The sequence below is a fragment of the Protopterus annectens genome, chromosome 1.part1 (assembly GCF_019279795.1).
Source record: "Protopterus annectens isolate FY-2018-M chromosome 1.part1, PAN1.0, whole genome shotgun sequence".
Lineage (NCBI taxonomy): Eukaryota > Metazoa > Chordata > Ceratodontiformes > Protopteridae > Protopterus > Protopterus annectens.
Genome location: NC_056726.1, coordinates 406,361,381 through 406,382,558, shown reverse-complemented (window position 1 = coordinate 406,382,558; position 21,178 = coordinate 406,361,381). Strand labels below are relative to the sequence as shown.

Below are 21,178 nucleotides of genomic sequence, written 5' to 3'. Positions count from 1 at the left end.
CAGCAGATATAATGTACAGCATTTTTTTATTAATGCTGCTCTGGTAACATTACTATCCATCATTCATGTTTCCCAGCATCCTGCTCTGCTAGAGGCAAGGCTTCCTAACATCACCGGTACCCCCAACTGCAATTTCATCTTCATTATCCCAGTTCCTATCCTTCATTTGTGAAAAACAGCTGATGAATACGCCACATCTAGGTTGAGGCAAGTTTCAGTGATGGCAGAGTTAAAGATTAGTGAAATGCACTATAAGCATCAGCCTTGTGTGCCTATGGCCAGCCTATACAAGACTCTGAAAAAGATCACTTATGGTCACAGACATATTTGGAGAGACATGCCAACCACTGTAAAGGCTGTTAAAGCCAAGGCACTAGAGGAATTTGATGCCATTTTATTTTTTTAATGAAAGTTTATTTGGAATCCTGACCACCTAGTTTGTGGTTGTTGCTATATCTGGAGAGACACTTTACATTTGTTCTAAGTGGTAAATTCTCTACAATTATACTGTTCTTTGTCTTTACAAATAATTAGTATTTCTTGCAGTATAAAATAAAAACTGACTTTAAACCACCTATTTTATATGTATTTTTAGAAAAGAAGGGCATACAAATTTAGAGTTATGAAACTGCATGTTAGCATTACTTAATTTTAAAATATATTTTTCTTGTCACATTACTGCCATTAACAAGATGCACTGCCAAAGTACTCCCAGAATGTGGCCTCGATAAGTATACATTTACGTACATGGACACAGCTATTCAACACAGCTTCTTCACATTTCTCCTTATGGTAAGCAGACAGAAAAGCCTTACAGACAACCTAAAGAGTTTGATATAATGACTAAGGTGTTTACCTCAAAGTCACAAGGTACATTTTTTGATTCTCACCTTTGGAATGAAAACTGGTTAGGCTTAAAATGGCCCACGAGGGTTAGTCCAACATTTATCCTTCAATGTCTACAAACAGTAATGTTTCATTTTATCCACATAATTCAGTTTGCTAGCACCCAGTAAATTTCAGGGACTTAACTGCAATACATTACTACATGAACAGTTTAAAAAGCAGGCAAGTCTTAAAAAGCATGTATTTTCTGTGTTTTCTATCTTAGCTTACCAAGTTTGCAAAACTGAAAAATGGCTGTAAATGTAAATACCTTGTATTCTGTAGTTCATAAAGTATGATACACATAAGTTTTTCTTTACTCTGCCTTACAGGGAACTGTTCACAAGTGGAATAAACACTGGTACATTTCTGCCTTAAGTAACAGAACATCATAACTGCAGAGACAGTAACTGATTAATACAGAACATATGAAAAGTGGCTATTTTCTGAAAATGTCCAACTTATCCAGATGGCATTTCACTTCAGCAGGAGCAGGGGAGTGGTTTATCTTACCAAAGATGGAGATCTTGACACTCAGACATATGCACAGTAATTCAAAAAGATACGTTTGAATTGAAAGAAACTATTTATTAATAAACAAATAGTTTTTTCATAAGAGACGTGGAATGAAGTCTGTTTTTCATGGAATTAACTGACATCTGGAAGGTGTGTTTTTTGTGTGTGTGTGTGTGTGTGTGTGTGTGTGTGTGTGTGTGTGTGTGTGTGTGTGTGTGTGTGTGTGTGTGTGTGTGTGTGTGTGTGTGTTGTGTGTGTGTGTGTTTCTATCTACATATTACCTATAGACCACTGGATCATCTGTAACTGTATCAGTATTTGGCAATGTCTGTCTGTACCCTGCTTTTTGGGTTACCATACTTAAGTCTGTTCATCTTTTTACACAGACACACATGGGCATGAGCGCGCGAGCACACACCCACACACACACACACACACACACACACACACACACACACGCACACACGCAAACACACACACACACACACACACACACCCACACACACAGGAAACATGAATGCAATTATTCATTTGGTAATTATGCAAGTGTACTCAAGTCGACTGATAATCTGGAGCCAATGGCAAATTACTGTCTTTTGTTATATGCTTCACTGTGTTCAGCTCCTTGAAGGAATGAAATTCACTTATGTTATACGTAGTAATTCATAACTTCATTACTGGTGAATCTTTTGACACTTTGCAGCAACAATTACCATGCAGACAGTTCTAGTGACTATCAGTTTTCTTTCTGACTAAAGAAAAGTATACAGTACAGGTATAAGAATATAACCAGATGGCTCCAGACATTTATTTACGCTGTTTATAGATCTTAGACCTTTCGATACATTATTTTGTACTTTTTTATAGCATTAAAAATACAGTGCAATGTTAACGCCCTTGTTTTAATCATGTCTGAAAACTGTTAACCACAATGAGTGCATTGAAACAAAATAAAATGCAGCAACTTCATATCTTTTCATGTAATGCAATGAGTAAACATTTTGATCTTTGCAGCCTGGGTTGCCAAAACGCCATTTGACCCTGTGATGAATAATATTCTTTACTATTCACTCACATTGCCTTATTCTGTACATTTCCTTGACTTCACTTTGGCCCTATCGATACACTCAAACATGTCTGGCACAACCTCAGAATTGTTTTGGATGGTTGCCGATTCATTTCATACATCTTTTAAGATTCAGATTTGATGTCCCTCTGATATAACAATTTCTACATAAACAGACTCTGTATAATCACATCTGTCTGTACATTGTCACCCATGTAAAATTCCCTGCATTACATGACTTTGTCAATGTCCCTATGAGAATGTGAGATTCTTCAGCTGACACCTTGGCCCATATGCTTCTTTCTTTTTTCATTTTTTCTGTGAATATTGCACAAATTATCCATGTCTGTTTTATAGCCAAAGTACAACTTAAAAATGACTTTCTTCATTATATAAAATAAACAAAAATGGAGTCTATTAGCAGACTGCACTAGCAGTATAAATGGCAGTGCATTCAAGATTCTGAGTTTTGCTCGGTAACTAAACTGTCTAATGAGCGTACTTATCTGCAGTCCTTCACTTAGCTAACATTGTGATTATGGAAACAATGGCCTGCAGTCAGGTAGTGCAATCACAGCTGTCACTTTTAAAGGCAACGAGGCAGTGTTGGTATTAATGCTATAGTTGGCAGAAGGTATGTCACAAACTTCAGGTAATGAGAGTAATGACTCAGATAAAACTCATGATCTTAGTAAAATAGTTTGCCTTGAAAATGTATTGCTGGCATGTATGGCTAAACTGAGACAATTCTCTCTTTTTAGCAGTTATAGCTTATGCAATGCTTCCATTCAGACTGCTTCTCCATAAGACTGCAGAGCAGGTGAGAACAATCAAAGCATTCAAGTCATTTTTTCTATTATAAGCTCATTTATAACCAGTGATGCAGTCTCCATTGTTATGGTCTATTAAAACATCCAAAACTTGAGGACAATCATAGCCTGAAGATGTAATACATGCCACTGGTCTCACTGTGTCAGTCACTGGAAGAGGCCTGTCATTTCTGCAAGTCTTTACTGTGCTTTTATAAATAAAGGGACGAAAACTGCTATCATCTTTTGGTTCACTTAATGATTCTAAGCCATATGCTCCTCCTGACATATCGCTATTTTCCACTAAGTTTTCTGCTTCAGCTGTTTCTTCTGCTTTAACGTTCTCATTTGGTAAATGATTACTTTCAGAACTGATGGTAATTTCCTTATGGCTCTGCTGTTTGTCTTCCTCACAGACAAGCTGGTGATCTTCTGGTACTTTCACAATTCTTTCAGAAGGAGGTACAATTAATAGATGGTTTTCTGTGCATTCTTCACTGGCTGGGTATGGATGCCAGGATCTCACAATATTGCCCTGTCACAAGTATAAAATACAAACAATAAACATAAGATGGGCACAAATGAATTAACTTTAGGGCACAATGTAAAACATATTCTTAAATCATCCATCCACAACCCCCTTTTCTCATTTCTGCACATGAGGTTGTGGTGTCACTTCAACAGTGACAATCAACTAGAACTAAGGTTTCACTGCTGGGTAGCTAGCCTTGCCACTGCAGTTCTTCCACACCACACTCACATGCACACCTCCGCCCAATTTAGAGTATCCAATCTACCTACTGCATCTCTTTGGAATGTGGGAGGAAACCAGAACACCCAAAGGAAACTCACACAAACACAGAGAACATGCAGACTCTGCACAGAAGACACCTCAGCTGAGAATCAAATCTGGGAACCTCTTGCTGTGAGGTGACAATGCTATCTGCTGTGCCACTGTACCTTATTTTACATAATTTGTTCTTAAGTTGTAATCTTGAGCAATTTAGAATCTACTGCTGCACTCCTACTTCACATGCATACAAAGGTTTGTCCACTCATGTACATCCATACATGCCCCTTCCCCCACATATATGCGCACACAAACCCAGTCTTATGCACATGCACAGGCATTTTCAATCTTAGGTCATGTTTTCTAGATATTTCGTAGAAGTTACACCAAAGTAAAGTAATCTCCTTTTCAAAAATATGCTGATCAAACTACTACAAATGAAACAAAAAAATTGGTAACACATTATTTGAGTAAAAGCAGGCAAATATAACCATAAAAATTGCTACAACTTCAACAAGATGATACTTTTGCTACTTAAAAAAACTCTTAAAATACAAATGAATACCAAAATCTAAAAGAAAAGGTAATTAATCCATCAAAGTTTTTCACTGATGGATAAACACATTCAAATACATATGATCTGTGAGAAATCACTACTACGTAACACAATGTTCTTGCATATACAGAAATTTTGTAGAAATATTTTCTGAGTGAGATATTGTAGTCTTCTTCTGACTTTTCCTGGTTAGGGATCACCACAGCAGATCACCTGTTCGCTCATGATTGGCAGTGGAGTTTTACAGTGTTGAGTTGCCAGCCCGGCACCCAACCTTCCACAGAAGGTACACAGACAGACGCACTCACACCTAGGGCCAATTTAGAGTGTCCAATCCATCTGCAGCATGTCTTTGGGATGTGGGAGGAAACTGGAGCACCCGGAGGAAACCCACGCGGCCACAGGGAGGACATGCAGACTCCACACAGAAGGCACCCCAGCTGAGGATTGAACCGGAAAACCTCTTGCTGTGAGGTGACAATGCTAACCATTGCACCACTGTGGTCGCCCTGAGTGAGGTATTGTAGTAAGCATCTCTAAAGTGCCCCTGCATCGCACCTTTAGATGCAAGGGAAAGGAGCACTGTTTTTTAAATAATTGTAAACGTTTCAGTGTTATGTTTCCTTTCTTCTATATATCCAATGGACCATCAGATGATGCCAAACATTACTTTTATGGACAAAAAATACTGTATTTCATTTCTTTGTTTTAAGAGAATATCAAATGTTTATTATTAAACGCATTTTATATTTAATCTTTTAATTGTACTATGAGCATGTTTTGCTTGAAAGAACTTAGACAATTTTTTTTTGCCAGAATGCAATGAATATAGGGGAACATTGAGTATGCCATCACACTACAACAAAAAATGTTAATTCAAACCAAAAGATGTGTTGTGGCATATTTTTCAAAGAATTTCACAATTAAAACTTGTAAAAATATGAAGAGGATCACCAAAGGAACACTGCAGCACTAAATCCAGAAAATTTATTGAAAAAAGTTAAGCGCTTTCGTCAAAATCACAATTCATCAGAACAAGAACATACAAACAATGCCATATTTAAATACCCTAACCTTTACAGCCATTGGTTGACAAAGCAAACATCATTTCCTGTTAAATAATTAAGCAGTTTAAAAAGACAGTAACACATAATCACAGTAACTGCCCACTACAACACATCAATTGCCACCTACCAACCACATAGACATTAATGCATTATGTATTGAAGTATAGTTTAAAACACAGATCTTGAATAAAATCACATAAAAAGCTGATTTTAGTTTTAATACAGAACTAATAGACAACTTGTCATTGAGCCCAGGTGGTTGAAATGCATTTAATTTAATCTGCCACTTGAGCTCTAAATATTCAAGGAAGTCATCATTTGATCTCCCTCGTGGACCCAGGTTTACTTGTTCAAGTACAAAAAATGTAAAATAATGTGTCGGGTGTACCTTTATATGCTTAAATAAAGCATTGGTTTCTTTATTTTTTAGTATATCATAGTTGTGTTGATATATTCTTTGTCTGAGGGCTCTGATTGTCTTCCCCACATAGTACCCCTCACATACCTTACAGGTTGCAATATATACCACTCCCTTGGTGTAAAAGTAACACTTTCTATTAGTTGTAATTTTACCATAGTTCCTGACTCTAATGGAATCAGTGTCCAATATATAGGGGCATTGTCCACACCTCCCACATTTAAAAGTTCCACCTAGGCCTGCCTTTAACATTTTCCTCTCCACCAGGCCTTTCAAGAAGGTGACCTTTTTGTAAACCACAAGAGTTATTTCCCCCCAACGTTTTGTTGATCTTCTCATTTAAACAAAAATGGTCCAAAAATCATAAATGATGCTTCTAATGTTAAAAAAATCCCTAGTGAAGGGCAGGACACAAGCCCTAGTAAAACTGTCAGTTTTGACCAAACCAGAGGTTCTATTCAAACCTTCAGGCTTCTCTAAGAGTGTAGAATAAATACTCCCAGCTCTTTTTGATTTGACTTCTTCAGCTATGTCATTGACAAAGTTAAAGGGGTAACCTCTTTTCTGCAACATTCCCATTAGGACATCACATTCTTTAACAAAATCGTCCTGGTCAGACACCATTCTGGCTAATCTCACGTACTGCCCCTTGACAAGGGATTTTTTCTGATGCAGGGGGTGGCAACTCCCAAAATGCAACAAAGAGTTAGAATAGGTAGGTTTTCTATAAAGGTGCGAAGTAAACCTACCCTTAAAGTGATCTTTCTTAATAGTAACATCCAGATAATTCAAGGTTTCAAGGTCCTTGGTCATGGTAAATTTCAAAAAGTTGGTAGTGTTGTTGATGTAAACGAAGAACCTATTCAGGTCATCGTCACTCCCATGTCAAAATAAGACCATATCATCCAGGTACCGTCCATATAGTACCCACATGTCCTTGAATTCAGAGTTCACTACATAGAGGTCTTCCCACTGTGCTAATACAATGTTAGCAAATGACGGTGCACAACATGCGCCTGCCACCCCCTGCACCTGCTTGAATAAATGTCCCTCAAAAGTGATAAAGTTGTTGTCCAGAACCATTTCCATACAGGATATGATAGTAAGGATAGTGTCATGGTTCAATGTACTATTTAAGCATAAATAGTCATAGAACCATTCTAGTCCAACATCATGGGGTATTACTGAGAAGAGGTCACAGATGTCAGTGGTGACCAAGATCAAGTCCTTGTGGTACATACTGTTCTTAACTTTAGACAGAAAGTCCCAGGAGTCCTTGATCACCAGGTCTCTGTTATCAAGGGTGTGCTTAACAGTGTTGTGAATATATTTAGCCAAATTAAAGGTCTTAGAAGCTTTTGCATCAACAATCGGTTGTAAGGGGGGGGGGGGGTCAGAGATACTCTTATGAATTTTAGGGATTCCAAAAATGGTAGGAATCCTAGGATGCTTAGTTTCCAAAAATCTGGATGTTTCAACAGTAATTTGCTCAATGAGTAACAGTTGTTCAATGTCTAAATCTATACGCCTGTAGGATATATTCAACTCATTTTTTGGAAACCTCTGTGTATGTGTCACTGTACAATAAGTCAGTTATTTTACTTTTGTAATCACACACATCCATGATAACAATTCCTCCCCCCCTTATCCGATTTGATAATCCTGATTTCATCATTCTCCAAAATATCACGGAGCAATGTAGTTTCTTGCCTAGTTAAATTATTGGCCCCATTATTATCAAGAAGTTTTTTGTTATTATTTTTGGCAACAACTTTTCTGAATTCATTTTCACAAAGAGTCTCATACATTTGTACTGTCGGGTGCATAGGGGGAATGAAAGTACTTGGTCTATTTAATCAGCATAGATTCCCCTGCAACATGCATTGTCCAGCCCCCTGTTGTGTAAAAAAGAGTTCCAGATTCAACTTCCCAGTGAATAATTTAAACTCCAAAATAGTATTGACAATGTCACTACCAGTTGTTGGCACAAAGTTGAGCCCTTTTGAGAACAGTTCTACCCAATCAGTACTCACAGTTGTCCTACTATAATTGTAAATGCTGAAATCATGCTCAAAATTCTTCACAATGGTACATTCATACATCCCATCCCTTTCATTGGTATCATTCATCACCTCCAATACTGTTGTTGTTGTCTCCCCCTCCTCCACTGATTCTGATAATTCACTTGTCCATACCCTCCGTTCCCTTGTCTCCCCCCCTCTGATTCAATTGCTGGGATCTCCTCAGAGGTGGTGGTTCTAAAGGGACATTGTCATCCACTGAATCTACCACATCATCGTCTTCATTAATTACATTAACCTCTTCACATCTTTCAGCCCACCTAGCTTGTTGGCCCGGGGGGGGGGGGTCAGGGTATGCCCTCCCCTCATCATAATCAGTTTCATCCCTGAACAGTTTTCTTTCTTTCCTTTTTTGCAATTGCACCAAGTCATTATCAACACTTTTAAATAAATTATTAAATTCAATCAACCCATGTTTAAGTAATAAATCACACTTAATTTCAGTATCAAGTTTGTTAACGTCCTTTAAAATAGCAGCCATTTTCTTATTGTAACTGGGAGTCCTTAAGCCCAGCCGGATATTTCCATGTCCGAAGGCCCTTGGGAATCTGCTCCCTCATTACACACTTGTGCAGATATTCATTTTCCAATTGCAAACATTTGTACCTGAATAAAGCTTCCTTAAAACCCCGAAATTGTTGCTCGAAACTGCTGTGTTGGTTGGTAGCGTTCATATTCCTGAGCCATTGCTCAACCGAAACTGATGGCATGTTGTCATTACGTGCATCTAGTGTGTTGCCGACTGGGCTTATTAAGGACTCCCAGTTACACCGGGACTTAAAGAGCATTTTCAATAAGCAAGGTTGTGAGTTGTTAAACATTTTTATCACTGATAATAAGAAAATGGCTGCTATTTTAAAGAAAATAGGAGAAAATCACAACCGCAACCAACCAGTTTGAAACAGTTTTATAGTCAAAATTAATAGAGTTCTTAATGGATCTAATCTAAACATTTTGTGAAATATAATTAAACTAAATAAAACATTTAATCAATAGAACAACAATTGAAAATAAATCAAACAAGAAAACTAAAATGGTGCAATAAAACTGACATTTTTTATCTCATTTACCTGAAATGCACAATAGAAGCCACTCACAAGAGAGTCCACTCATAAAATCCTACTGAAATAATGTAAAGTCCTACTCACTAAATAAATAGCTTATGCAAATAATGCAATTACATCACTGAAATAAATAATAAACATTAATGCAAAAAAAACAAACAAAAAAAACAGCAGACCTCGTGTTTCTGTTGGTTAGACTGAGCAACACAGGGTACAAGTGCTGCATTGGTTCAGGCTGGGGCTATTAAATTACACTTGGCCCTTCTCTTACTTTCAGCAGTATCCTGGGTAGCAAATGCATTGGGGGAGAAGACATAGAGGAAGAAACCTGACCAAAAGAAGGAAATGGGATATGTCTTCCAGGCTAACTTTGTTTTATTCCTGGAGCAAAACATTTCCAAGTGTGCATTTTCTTTGGTGACAAAAAGTTGTATCTGTGGCACACCCCATTTTTTTGGCTATGCTGAGAAAAAACTTCGGATGTAGTTGCCAATAGTGGGGATCTAAGTTCCTGCTGAGGTGATCCGCTAGGTGATTGGTTTCTCCGAGTAGGGTCGGTGCCATGAGGTACAGTCATATGGAGTTTGTTGTTTCTCAAAGGTCCATGGTCACAGTGAGTCCCCCCACTTGCTTATGTACCAGATAACCATGGTATTGTCTGTCCTTACCAGCAGGACTCCTGGATTCCATTGTTCTTTGAAGGCAATCAGGCTTTTCTGGACTGTCATCAGTTCTTTTAGGGTATGTTTTTGAACTGGGAATCCCAACTGCCTTGATTCTGGATTTTCTTGCAGTGGGCTCCCGAGGCTAATTCCTGATGCATCTGTTGTCATAGTTTGGTCTAAAGGGATGAACCTGAAGGGAAGGTCTGGATTGAGGGAGCATGCTTGGACCCCCCCCCCAGGCAAACTCTTTCCTAAGACAAGGAAGCAATTTTATCCTGAAGGTGAGAGACAGAGTGTTGGCACTACACATTTTTGAGGTACCACTACAGTTTCCTAATATTTAGTTTGGCCAAGGGGATCATAAGTATGCAAAAGACTATGTAGCCTAGGACCCTGGGATACTCTGTGGTTGTGAGGTATTTCCTGACAGGGGCCTTTCTGAAGTACTGAGTTAGAAAGGTAACCTTGTTGGGAGGAAGAAAGACTTTCTGAAGGAATGAGTGTAGTAATGCTCCCAGGAATAAAATGCTATTTATGGGGTTGTTGGAAAATTTTTAGGTATTGATGGTGAACCCCACTGAAGTTAGTGCATTTTGGGTGTAAAGCAGATCTGCTTTGAGTTTGTCTAGGTCTGTTGCCTGAATGAGGCAATCTTGTAAGTAAGGGTAAATCTGAATTCCATTTGTCCTGCAGAAAGCTATCACTGGGGCTAGATATTTTGTGAAAACCCTGGGTGCAGCAGACAAGTGAAAGAGCAGAGCAGAGAACTGATAATGTCTCACACCAGCTCTGAAGTGCAAGAAACTTTTGTGTGATTCCTCTATGGGGATTTGGAGGTATGTGTCTTTTAGATTTAGGTTACCATAAAGGTGTCGGTGAGATCAAGGGCAGTGGTCTTTGTGGAGTTAGCATTTTGAATTTTGAGACCTCCAAGAATTGAATGAGCCTTGATATGTTTAGACTTTGTCTCCAGGTGCCTTCTTTCCTGGGAACTAGGAACCGTTTGGAATAAAAACCTTTTATTTGTAAAGAGGTTGGTACAAGTTCCACAGAGCCTTGAGTGCACAGAAGCTGTATTTAGCTGAAGGCCTTGGCATTTTCGTTTGAATGAATATCTGGGAAGCCTGTATGGATTAAGGGCTGTTTAACTAGAGTTTGTAACTTCTTTAAATAATATGTAGAACTCATAGATCCCTGGTAATGAGGGTCCACTTCTTGTGGAATAGGGACAGTCACCCTCCTGGCTTGGGAGAGAGGAAGACTGAGGGGTACGTGATAAGGGGGGGGTGGAGAAAGGGAGAGGAATGTAAGAGTCATGATTGCTCCCTGCTAGGTCCCTGAGGGCAAGATCCTACAGGCCTTCTGGGCTATTGGTGCTGCCTTTTGCTCCTTTCTATTTGAGATCTCTTATGTTTAGGCTTAGACTGGGGGGCAGAAAGGACCAATGTTTGGTAGGGTAATGTCAGCTGAAATGAGGAAGTTGGACCTGGAGGTAGTCCTTGACAGTTTGCATGGACTTGGCCTTATCCTCCATTTTCTTAAGTACAGCCTCTGCCTTAGGACTGAAAAGAAATCTCCAAAAGGGCATCCAGGAGGCTGGATTTGACATGTTCCAGAAGGGACTGCTCCCTCAGCCAGACATGCCTTCTAATGATGGATCCTACGGCTACTGTCCTGCTGGAAGCTTCCAAGGCATCACTGCCACAGTGCATGGAGTGCTTAGCTACTTGACAGCATGAGTTGCATAATCCAGTAGCTCCTTTGAGAGGGCCTTATTTTCAAACCCTATCAGTTTTTGTTTCATCTGGTTTAAAATGGTTTACTGGTTCTTTACCATATGAAACTGGCAGTTCAAACCCTTCATAATAAGGGTAGCAGAGGTTTAGACTTTCTTTCCAAACCTGCCTAAGGCTCTGCTTTTGTTGTCTGTTGGTAAAGGATTTTTGAAAGAATAGCTTTTTGCTCCTTCTGGGTCCCAAATCACTACTTCTGGATCTGCCACAGGGTTCATAAAAGGTGTTTGTGGGAATCTAGAAAGTACAGTTTTGTACCTACCATAAATGTAGATGTCCAATAGGTATGCATCTGCAGTCATAACATATGGGTTGTCCTGCCTCAGGCAGCCCTTCGGTCGGCCGGATTCCAAAGTCTGGGTCTGGCCTCGGCTGATGTCGCATCTTCCCCGACGTCAGAGCTTCTGGGGTATAAAGGCATCAGCCGACACCATTTTCCTCAGTGTTTCTTGCCCCAGATGCCAGGTGCCCTCTAGGAAGGCTAAATTTGGATAAATGTTGAAAATTCCAAACAGTAGCAAACAAAATATATATACATATATACATACAAACAAATACACCATAACAGATTCCCCCAGCTAGCTGAAAGAGGGGTAAGCACCCTAGGAATACCACAGAGGGGAAGGAGGGTGGGTAATCCTGACTGCAGATGCATACCTATCGGACATCTACATTTATGGTAGGTACAAAACTGTACTATGTCCTTCAAGGATGCATCTGCAGTCATAACATATGGGTAGAATACCACAGCCAAACTGGGGGAGGAGGCACTAAGATAAGGATGGTGTAGTTAAGATCCCTTGTAAAATTGCAGTTGCAAAGCCTGCTCGGGATCTGGAGTATAAAGGGAGATTGTAATGCTTGGCAAATGTATGCATGGAGCTCCAAGCAGAGCTTCTAAAATGTCTTTAGTAGCCACTCCTCGTAGGAAAGCTGTAGTGGTGGCTGTAGCCCTTGTGGAGTGAGGCCTGATATTTTCAGGAGTTGTCTTTCCATGAAAAGAGTAACAGAGTCGAATGCAATTTCCTATCCATTTTGAAATTGTCTGTTTGGAAATTGCTTTTCCTTGCACTCCTGTTGCATATGCTACCAGAAGCTGGTCAGTTTTTCTGCTGGTCTTAGTTCTGTCCAGGTAGTAGCGCAGTTGTCTATGTACATCCAAGGTGTGTAGTAGTTTTTCCCCCCTGTTCTGTGGGTTAGGGAAGAATGTAGGTAAATGAATAGCTTGGTTCAAGGATACCATGGATACCACCTTTGGCATGAAAGTAGGATTGGTTCTCAGAGACACTCTATCCTGGTGAAAGATAAGGAAAGGCTGTACTGCCATTAATGCCTGTAACTTGGATACCCTTCTTGCTGAAGTGATTGCTAGAAGGAAGGCAGTTTTCCAAGATAAGAACTGTAAGTCTGCTGACGCTGCTGGTTCAAAAGGGGGAAGTGTTAATTTTTCCAGCACAAAATTGAGATCCCATGCAGGCAGAGGTGGTTTCCTTGGAGGTTTTACATTTTTGATCCCTCTTAGAAATTGTCTGAGGAGAGGTTGAGAGAAGATAGGAGGATCCATGTTGTACTCTGCTGAAATTGCTGAAGCATGAATCTTAATGGAAGAATAGGACAGGCCATTGTGGAACAGTTCCGCTAAGTATTCTAGGATGTGTGCTAGGTTTGCAAGCGTGACATCTGTTCCCTTTGATGCACTCCAAATGAGGAATCTCTTCCATTTGGCTGAGTATGTTTTCCTTGTGGAGAGTCTGCGAGCCTCCAGGATAATGTCCTTGACCCTCTGAGATAAAACAGGTTGGTTTTGTTTTATGCAATTTTCCAGGCAGTTAGCTGCAGCGTTTTCAAGCTTGGATGCAGGGTCTTGTAGTTGTTCTGTGTTAGAAGTAAAGGCCATAGAGGTAGAGGCCATGGGTTCATCCGAGACATGCTTCTCAGTAGCAGGTACCAATGCTGCCTTGGCCAGTCTGGAGCTATCAGAATTACCTTTGGCTGTTCCTCCCTGATCTTCAGTAGAACTTTGTACATCAATGGGAGAGGTGGAAAGGCATAAACTGTCAGGGCCTTCCAGCTGAAAGAAAGGGAGTCCACCCTCCAGGCTTGTGGGTGGTATTCTCTTGAGCAGAATTTCTTCAGTTGGTGGTTGAGTGGGGAGGTGAACAGGTCTATCTCTGGCATTCCCCATTTCTTTGTTATGGTTTTGAAGATATCTGGATGCAGCATCCATTCGTGAGCATCTGTGGTAGTTCTGCTTAATTTGTCTGCTAGTGAATTCTCTTTTCCTGGTACGAATCTGGCCTGTAGCTGGATGTTGTGATTCAGGCCATTGCCATCCGGCATAGAGGGTAGGAATGCGTGCCTCCCTGTTTGTTGATGTACCACATGACTGTGGTATTGTCCGTCCTTATCAGCAGGTGTCCTTGCTGGAGGAATGGTTTGAATGCCTCGATTGCATGCTTCACTGCCAGCATCTCCTTTAGATGTATGTGTAGATTCAGCTGGTCTTGGGACCATAGGCCTTGGATACACTTGTCTTCCATGTGTGCGCCCCAGCCTAGGTCTGAGGCGTCCGTGGTGATGGTCTGCCTTGGTTGTGGTTTGTGGAAAGGCAACCCTCTGTTGGTCTGGCAGGCCTGAGCCCACCACAGGAATTCTTTTTTCAAGCATGGAATGATTGGTATCATGGTTTCTAGACTGTGTCTGTGTTGAGACCATACATTTCTTAGGTACCATTGTAATTTTCTCATATGCAGTCTGGCATGTGGGATCAAGATTATGCAGGATGCCATATAACCCAGGGCCTGCAGGACTTTGCTTGCAGTAAGCTGAGTTTGTCTTGTCAATGCCGTGAAGTAGACTGGAAGTTGCTTTTGTTTTTTTTCTGTGAGAAAAGCCATCTGAGTTATTGTGTCCAGTTCTGCACCCAAAAATGTTATCCTTTGGGATGGCACTAGTCTTGACTTCTGTATGTTGACTGTGTATCCCAAGGCTCGCAGCAGTTGTATGACATAGGCCAAATCCTTTATTATTTTTGTCTTGTTGTCCGCTTGTATTAGGCAGTCGTCCAGGTATGGGTAGATTTGAATTCCCTGAAGCCTGCAATGTGCAATTACTGATGCCAGGCATTTCGTGAATACTCTGGGCGCAGTAGATAAGCCAAAGGGCAATGCTGAGAATTGATAATGCTCTGATCCTGCAAGAAATCTGAGGTGTCTTCTGCAATCTGGTCGTATAGGGACGTGCAGGTATGCCTCCTTGAGATCTAGAGTTACCAGCCAAGACTCCTTGCCCAACATGGGAAGAAGTTGCTGTAGGGTCAGCATCTTGAATTTTGGTACAATGAGATATGTGTTCAGTGCGGACAAGTCGAGAATAGGCCTCCATTGAGTTTCTTTTCTTGGTACCAGGAATAGTCTGGAGTAAAATCCTTGGTCTTGTTCCATAGATGGTACCTTTTCTATTGCTCTCATCCTTAGTAAGTTGATGATTTGTTTTAGAGCCTCTGACTTCTGGCTTGGTGGAAGGTTTGGCATTCCTCTCTTTTGTGGTATAGTGTGGAAGTGAAACCTGTAGCCTTTGTCTATTGTTTGCAAAGTCCATTTGTCTCCTGTAATGCTATGCCAGTTTTTTGAAAATAACGCTAACTTTCCGCCCAAGGGTGCTTCCAGTTGTTCCCTGGTAGGCGGAATCAAAGCCAAGTCATTGTGTCTGTCCTGTGGAAGTGGTTGCAGTCGCAGCTGTGGAGGCACTCCTCTGGTTGTCAGGTTGCCACTGTCGGGCCCTGTAGGTACCCCTTGATTGACCTCTGCCTCTTGTGCATCTATTTCTGCCTCTCTGTGCTCTGGAGGTGTCTGGAAAGGACCAATTCTTTGAAGGCCAATTTCTGCTGAACCTCGGAGGTTGGACCTGCAGAAAATCCTTGACTGCACAGATTTTGCTTTTTCTTCCACTTTCTTTAGAACCTCCTGTGCAGGGGAGCCAAATAAACTTTGTTTCTCCATAGGGGCATCTAGGAGTTTAGACTTAACATGGTCTGGCAAGGATTGCTCTTTTAGCCAGGCATGCCTTCGAATCACTGCTCCAGTCATAGCTGATCTAAATGAAGCCTCCAATGCATCATAGCCACATTTTAAAAAATGATTACTGACCTGCTGAGAATTGTGTACCAACTCCTGAAGGGACTTACGGTCTAAAGGTTCAGGAGAAGAAAGCTTTTTATTCAGCTGATCTAACAAAAATTCCTGGTACTGTATCATGTGAAACTGACAGTTTAAAGCCCTGGCAGAAAGAGTAGCAGATGTATAAACCTTTTTACCCCATCTCTCTAATGCTCTTGATTCTCTTTCAGAGGGTAGGGGGTTTTTGGCAGAGGCAGCTGCAACACCCTTAGGGCCCTGAGAAATGGTTTCTGGGTCTGCAGCGTGGGCCTTATACAAGTGGAAGTGAGAATCCGGGACCCTGTAATATCTGTCAGGTTTGGCAGGGGCCGGGGGAAGAGAATAAGGGGCTGAACTGGCATCATTGTATGCATCATCAACAACTGATAGTACAGGTGGTATGGCTAAAGGCCTATGCTGTGGTAAGTGTAAAAAAGTCCTTAGCTTTTTCCTAGAATCAGAAAAATCCTGACCCTGCCATTGGAAATGTTCCCTCATTGAATGTAGAGTTTCCCCAAATGAAAATTCTTCAGGGGGGGTGGCAGAAGGAAAGGAGTCTTCTGCATCCGAATCCTAATAAGGTGAGTATGGGCCTTCCTGATGGTCTGATAGATCTGATCCATCCGAGGAATAGTCAGAGGAGAGAGGTTCAGGGGGTTCAGTCCTAGGCCTTTTTTCAGGAGGGGGTTGTGAGGCCCTGTCTGGGTGAGGTTGGGATCCCCTGATCAAAGAAATAAGGTCCTCAGCAAGGCTGAGAATCTGAGAACTTGAGGAAGGTCTGTGAGGGGGAGCTTTTGTAGGTAAGGCCTTGGAAAGTTTAGCTGCTTTAGCCCTGGAGAAGGCCTTAATAGACATAGAAGCAGGGGGTCTAGCTGCCCCACGTGCAGGAGTAGAGATGTCCAACGGAATGGTGTCGGACAATTCTTGTGTGCCTGCTTCTTCGGTAGGAATTTCTGTAGCCGACTCAGCCGGGGCCTCTGTGGCCTCGGTAGTCGGAGGTATGCTTGCGGCCGAAGGAAGAACCGAGGACTCGGTTTCAGCTGAAACCGAGACACTTGCGGTAGGCCTAACTGTGGTTTCAGCCGAAACCACAGGCCGCAAGTGTCGGTCCTTTTCCTTGCATTTTTTAGCTAAATGTGTAGTCGGAGTCTCCGATGGCATTTTATATGCAAAAGCGGGACCAAAAAACTCTTCTGCAAACTCCGACCGACGTCTAAGTGTCCGTCGGTTGAAGGAGGCACAGGCTAAACAAGCTGATACGTCGTGGTCTGGGCCTAAGCAAGGAAGGCAGTAAGAGTGGAAATCCTTATGAGGTATTTGTTTCCCACAAGTTAAACAATTATTTACTTTGTCTGACATCGGCTGAGGCAAGAAAGAGTCCCCAACGGGGTACTTAGCTTTTTTAGAAGTCTTCGGTAGCTGAAATCTCTGGATCTGACCGACCGGCACTTGCGAACAGCTTCTGCTTCGGGCATCACACGGCAAGAAAGACAGAGGAAAATGGCGTCGGCTGATGCCTTTATACCCCAGAAGCTCTGACGTCGGGGAAGATGCGACATCAGCCGAGGCCAGACCCAGACTTTGGAATCCGGCCGACCGAAGGGCTGCCTGAGGCAGGACAACCCTTATGTTATGACTGCAGATGCATCCTTGAAGGACATCCATGTGCAATTTGTCAGGTTTCTGAAAGGTAGGGGGGAGGGAATCTGGCTGTAAAGAGGAATCAAGAAATACATAGTCTACCACCTCTAAGACTGGGGAATGGCAAGGGATTTATACTCTGGATGATTTAGAAATTCCCTAACTCTTTTTGGATTGTGGGTAATCCTGAGATTTCCATTCGAATTGCTCCCTCAGGGTATGTAAGGTTTCCCCAAAGCAAATGTCCTGGGATGGGGGAGGCTGAGATGAGGTTCACCTCAGAACTAGACACTTTTACCAGGGGATGCTTCTGGGAGAGGGAGGCATCTGGATCTGACAAAGGAAATCAAATCCTCAGCCAACCTCACCAGGTCTTGTTAATAGGCCTGAGACTGGCATCCAGTAGGCCTAGGCTGAGGTAAGGTGGATGTAGATTTTACTATGACCTGGATGTGGACGAAAAACCAACTCCTGTGGATGATGAACCAAGGTGATCTCTTGCTGATGAGAAGAACTGTTGTTGGTTTTTGAGTGGTCATAGGAAGCTGGAACCCACGAAGCAGCCCTGGACCCAAATGACAAGCTATATCCTTTGGCTTGTAATGCAGTAGAGGGACCCGGAGGCATATTGGACTCTGAATGGGTCTCAATTCCAGCTTGTGCCACAATCTCAGTCGCTGAAGAGGGGCTCTGAAGGTGCCTTACCTTCTTTGACAATCACAAGTCTAGGAGGACTGGCCGACAGAGAATGACCATTTTCTGAAACCCTTAGTCTGAAGCGCTTTTCCTTTTTTCACCTAGGGAGATCAACTTCAGCTCGACTGGTGGACGATATGTTACATGAAGGCCCTAATGACCTGTTAAAATGTTTAGCTAGAATCGACTGCTAAAGTGAGAAAAGAACTGACAGTTAGGAACATTGAGTTCAGGCCTCAATGAAGTCACACAAAAGGAATGGAAGTCCTGGTTTGGTATTTGCTTGCCACAGTGGAAACAGTTATTAACTTTCTCTAACATTATGGTGTACTCGGCTTTAGACATGTTTTCCTAGTGTGGACTGACCAACACACTGACTTGCACTCTGCTTCGGGCTCCAACAGCAAGAAAGAACTGAGGTCATGGTACTGGTAGACTTTCTACATATCCAGACATAGTGATGTCAGACAGGGTGGATGCTGGCTTCAAGAACAGGAGAAAATTCTCTGGTACTTGGACTAGTCAAGGGCTTTCACGTCAGGAAATATCACAAGTTGGTACTGCAGCAGTGAAGCACGAAAAACATTTGTTGTTACAGCTTTGGGTTAAAATGCTAAAATTTTCCACATTGTGAAACATCTGCCAAATTAATTATCATATATGACCTCGCCATCCTGGAGTCCATTGTTTTATCCATAAATTTCACCACTCTGTTTAGCACATTATCTCATGAAAAAAATAGTAAAATGTTTTATGTCTGCCTTAAAAGGTTACTTGGCATTACAGATGTGGCTTTTTTGGATTGGTAAAAAGATAACACCCAGATCTGCCCAGCAAGAACTGTCATATGCATAATGTGGGCCAAAGAAATGAACATACTACATGTTCACGCTACAGTGTTAAACTGATAGCTATGAAGTATTTACCTGTTGAAAGAATAGAGCTGCACAGCTTTGATTATATTCAACATTTTTTGTCCAGGACTTTCAGTGTACCTCACTAACAAACTAAGGAAAATTTTCACATCCTACCAGATAGGTAGCTCTGGACTATAGAATTTCCTTTCAAAAAAAAAAAAAATGCAGCATAAAAGTGACATGGCACATGAAAAGTAGTTATGTAGATAAGATTTTGAAAGCAAGAGCCCAAAGTCTGAGAAACATGGGCAAGAAGTGGCCCTTAGTTGAAAACCACACTAGTATACAATGAAATAGGAAGACATTCTAACACATACACCACAGACAGAAATCATTTCTTTGGTTTGGGATAAAGATGTTTCCGATTCCCTCAGTGACAAATGTGGGCAAGCCCATTTAGTGAGGGATGGGGGGTTAATCTATTACTTAAAGGTAACAGGAGTATCAATAATAGGACATGAAGAGTGGATATTTTTGCTGCAAACAGAGCGCTTGTACAGAACAGCTACCCACAAATGTTCAGACGATATAAATGTGATGGCTGGCACTGAGGAATTAACAACACCTATAGCACTGCTCACACTGATCACTGCTTCATGCATGCATTGTTAATGGTGTGAGACTCCTTGCACCACTTAAGCCTAGACCACTTGAAAAGCAAACCACATGCATCACTATTATTTCAGTGCAACTTAATCACAGTACTGAATTTGTGGCATTCAGTCTGCAATTAAATAGTTTAAGAATGAGAACATGGTTTTCATAGTCATTCAGTTTAAACTTGTTTTCATAACTTTAGAATTTCTTTGAGCTTTCTATCCTGTCAGCAGTCAGGAATGTGACACCTACTTAGTACCTACTGGCAGGAATGAATTAGTTAATGCATGCTGTGTTCAGGACGTATGCAAGTCTTTTTTTTATTATAATAGTGTTGTGGACATAAAGCACTAAGATTCAGAATGTTGTGTTGTGTGAGAGGGAGCTGATGCTAAGGAATGAAATGACCTACAAATACAGTCCCCACTTAGTACTACCAGGTTGTAATCCTAAAAATGAAAAGTACTAGTTAATACTCTGGGTAGTGATAAGCCTACGCATTTAAGCCAGGAAAGGGATAATATTTTTCTTACTATTTGTCCCATACTTCCTGCCCAATATCCGCTCACCTTTCACTGGGCGACATCATACAGGTAGCCATCAGGTGGTCTGTAGTTAAATCACTAACTTCACCCCTTGTTGCTGACTCGGATGTGCATCACCACAGGGACATGTTATGCCCTACCCTGACATAAGCATGCTTGCACACAAGCACCTTATAAAGATGACCATCACTGGGTTGGAATACCATGACCACATCTCCTCATCATTCCTGGAATACCAAGATCACATCTGATGGTCATTCAGCCACTGTTGTAAAAGCTTCTGCTTGCACTAAAGGAATTCAGCTAATCAGGTGCCACCACTTTCCTCCCACCAAGATGAGCAAAAGCCACCATGAGATACTCACTCCCACCCTCCTCTGCAATGGTCTTTCAGTGCCGTTTCCATAGTTAAGAGTTTCATCTCTGCATGCCACACAAGTGTGAACAAGGTGATGTTTTTTTATTGTCTTTACTTTAGTAAATGGGTATAAATGCAATTAGTAGAGCAGGTGGAGATTAGGCTGAGTGACGTGCATGCCTCCATCTTCTGCTGGAAAGCAATCCAATGGCTGATGTATGCTGAGTGTCAATATTTTTACGTCTACCAAAAGTTTATATTTTTCCTCAAACAATGCACCAAAATGGATAAGGTATGTACAGCATATGACTATATTTATGTTTCCTTGTTTAAAATTAACAAACAGCTTGAAATTAGTCATGTGGCCTATTCTGTGTGTTTGTTTATTTATTTTTAATTACTGCACTGATCAATAGTGACCAATTTCAGGATCAGCCCAGATGAAATACAAAACATTTCACAAGCAAAAATATAGAAATGTAAAGAACAACAGGATAATTCAGATAAATTACATAGATAAAAACTGTGAATGTACATTCCAGTCAAGAAGTACAGTG

General features: G+C 41.2%; 1 protein-coding gene across 1 annotated transcript in view; it reads right to left on the bottom strand.

Moving 5' to 3' along the window:
• Window positions 1–2,185: 2,185 nt before the first annotated feature.
• Window positions 2,186–21,178, bottom strand: part of LOC122805360 (interferon gamma receptor 1-like) — a 1,208,195-nt gene continuing 1,189,202 nt past the window's right edge. The window contains exon 8 of the mRNA XM_044075453.1: window positions 2,186–3,811. Coding sequence (XP_043931388.1) covers window positions 3,332–3,811 — 480 coding nt within the window. The 3' untranslated portion in view covers window positions 2,186–3,331. The remainder of the gene's footprint in view (window positions 3,812–21,178) is intronic.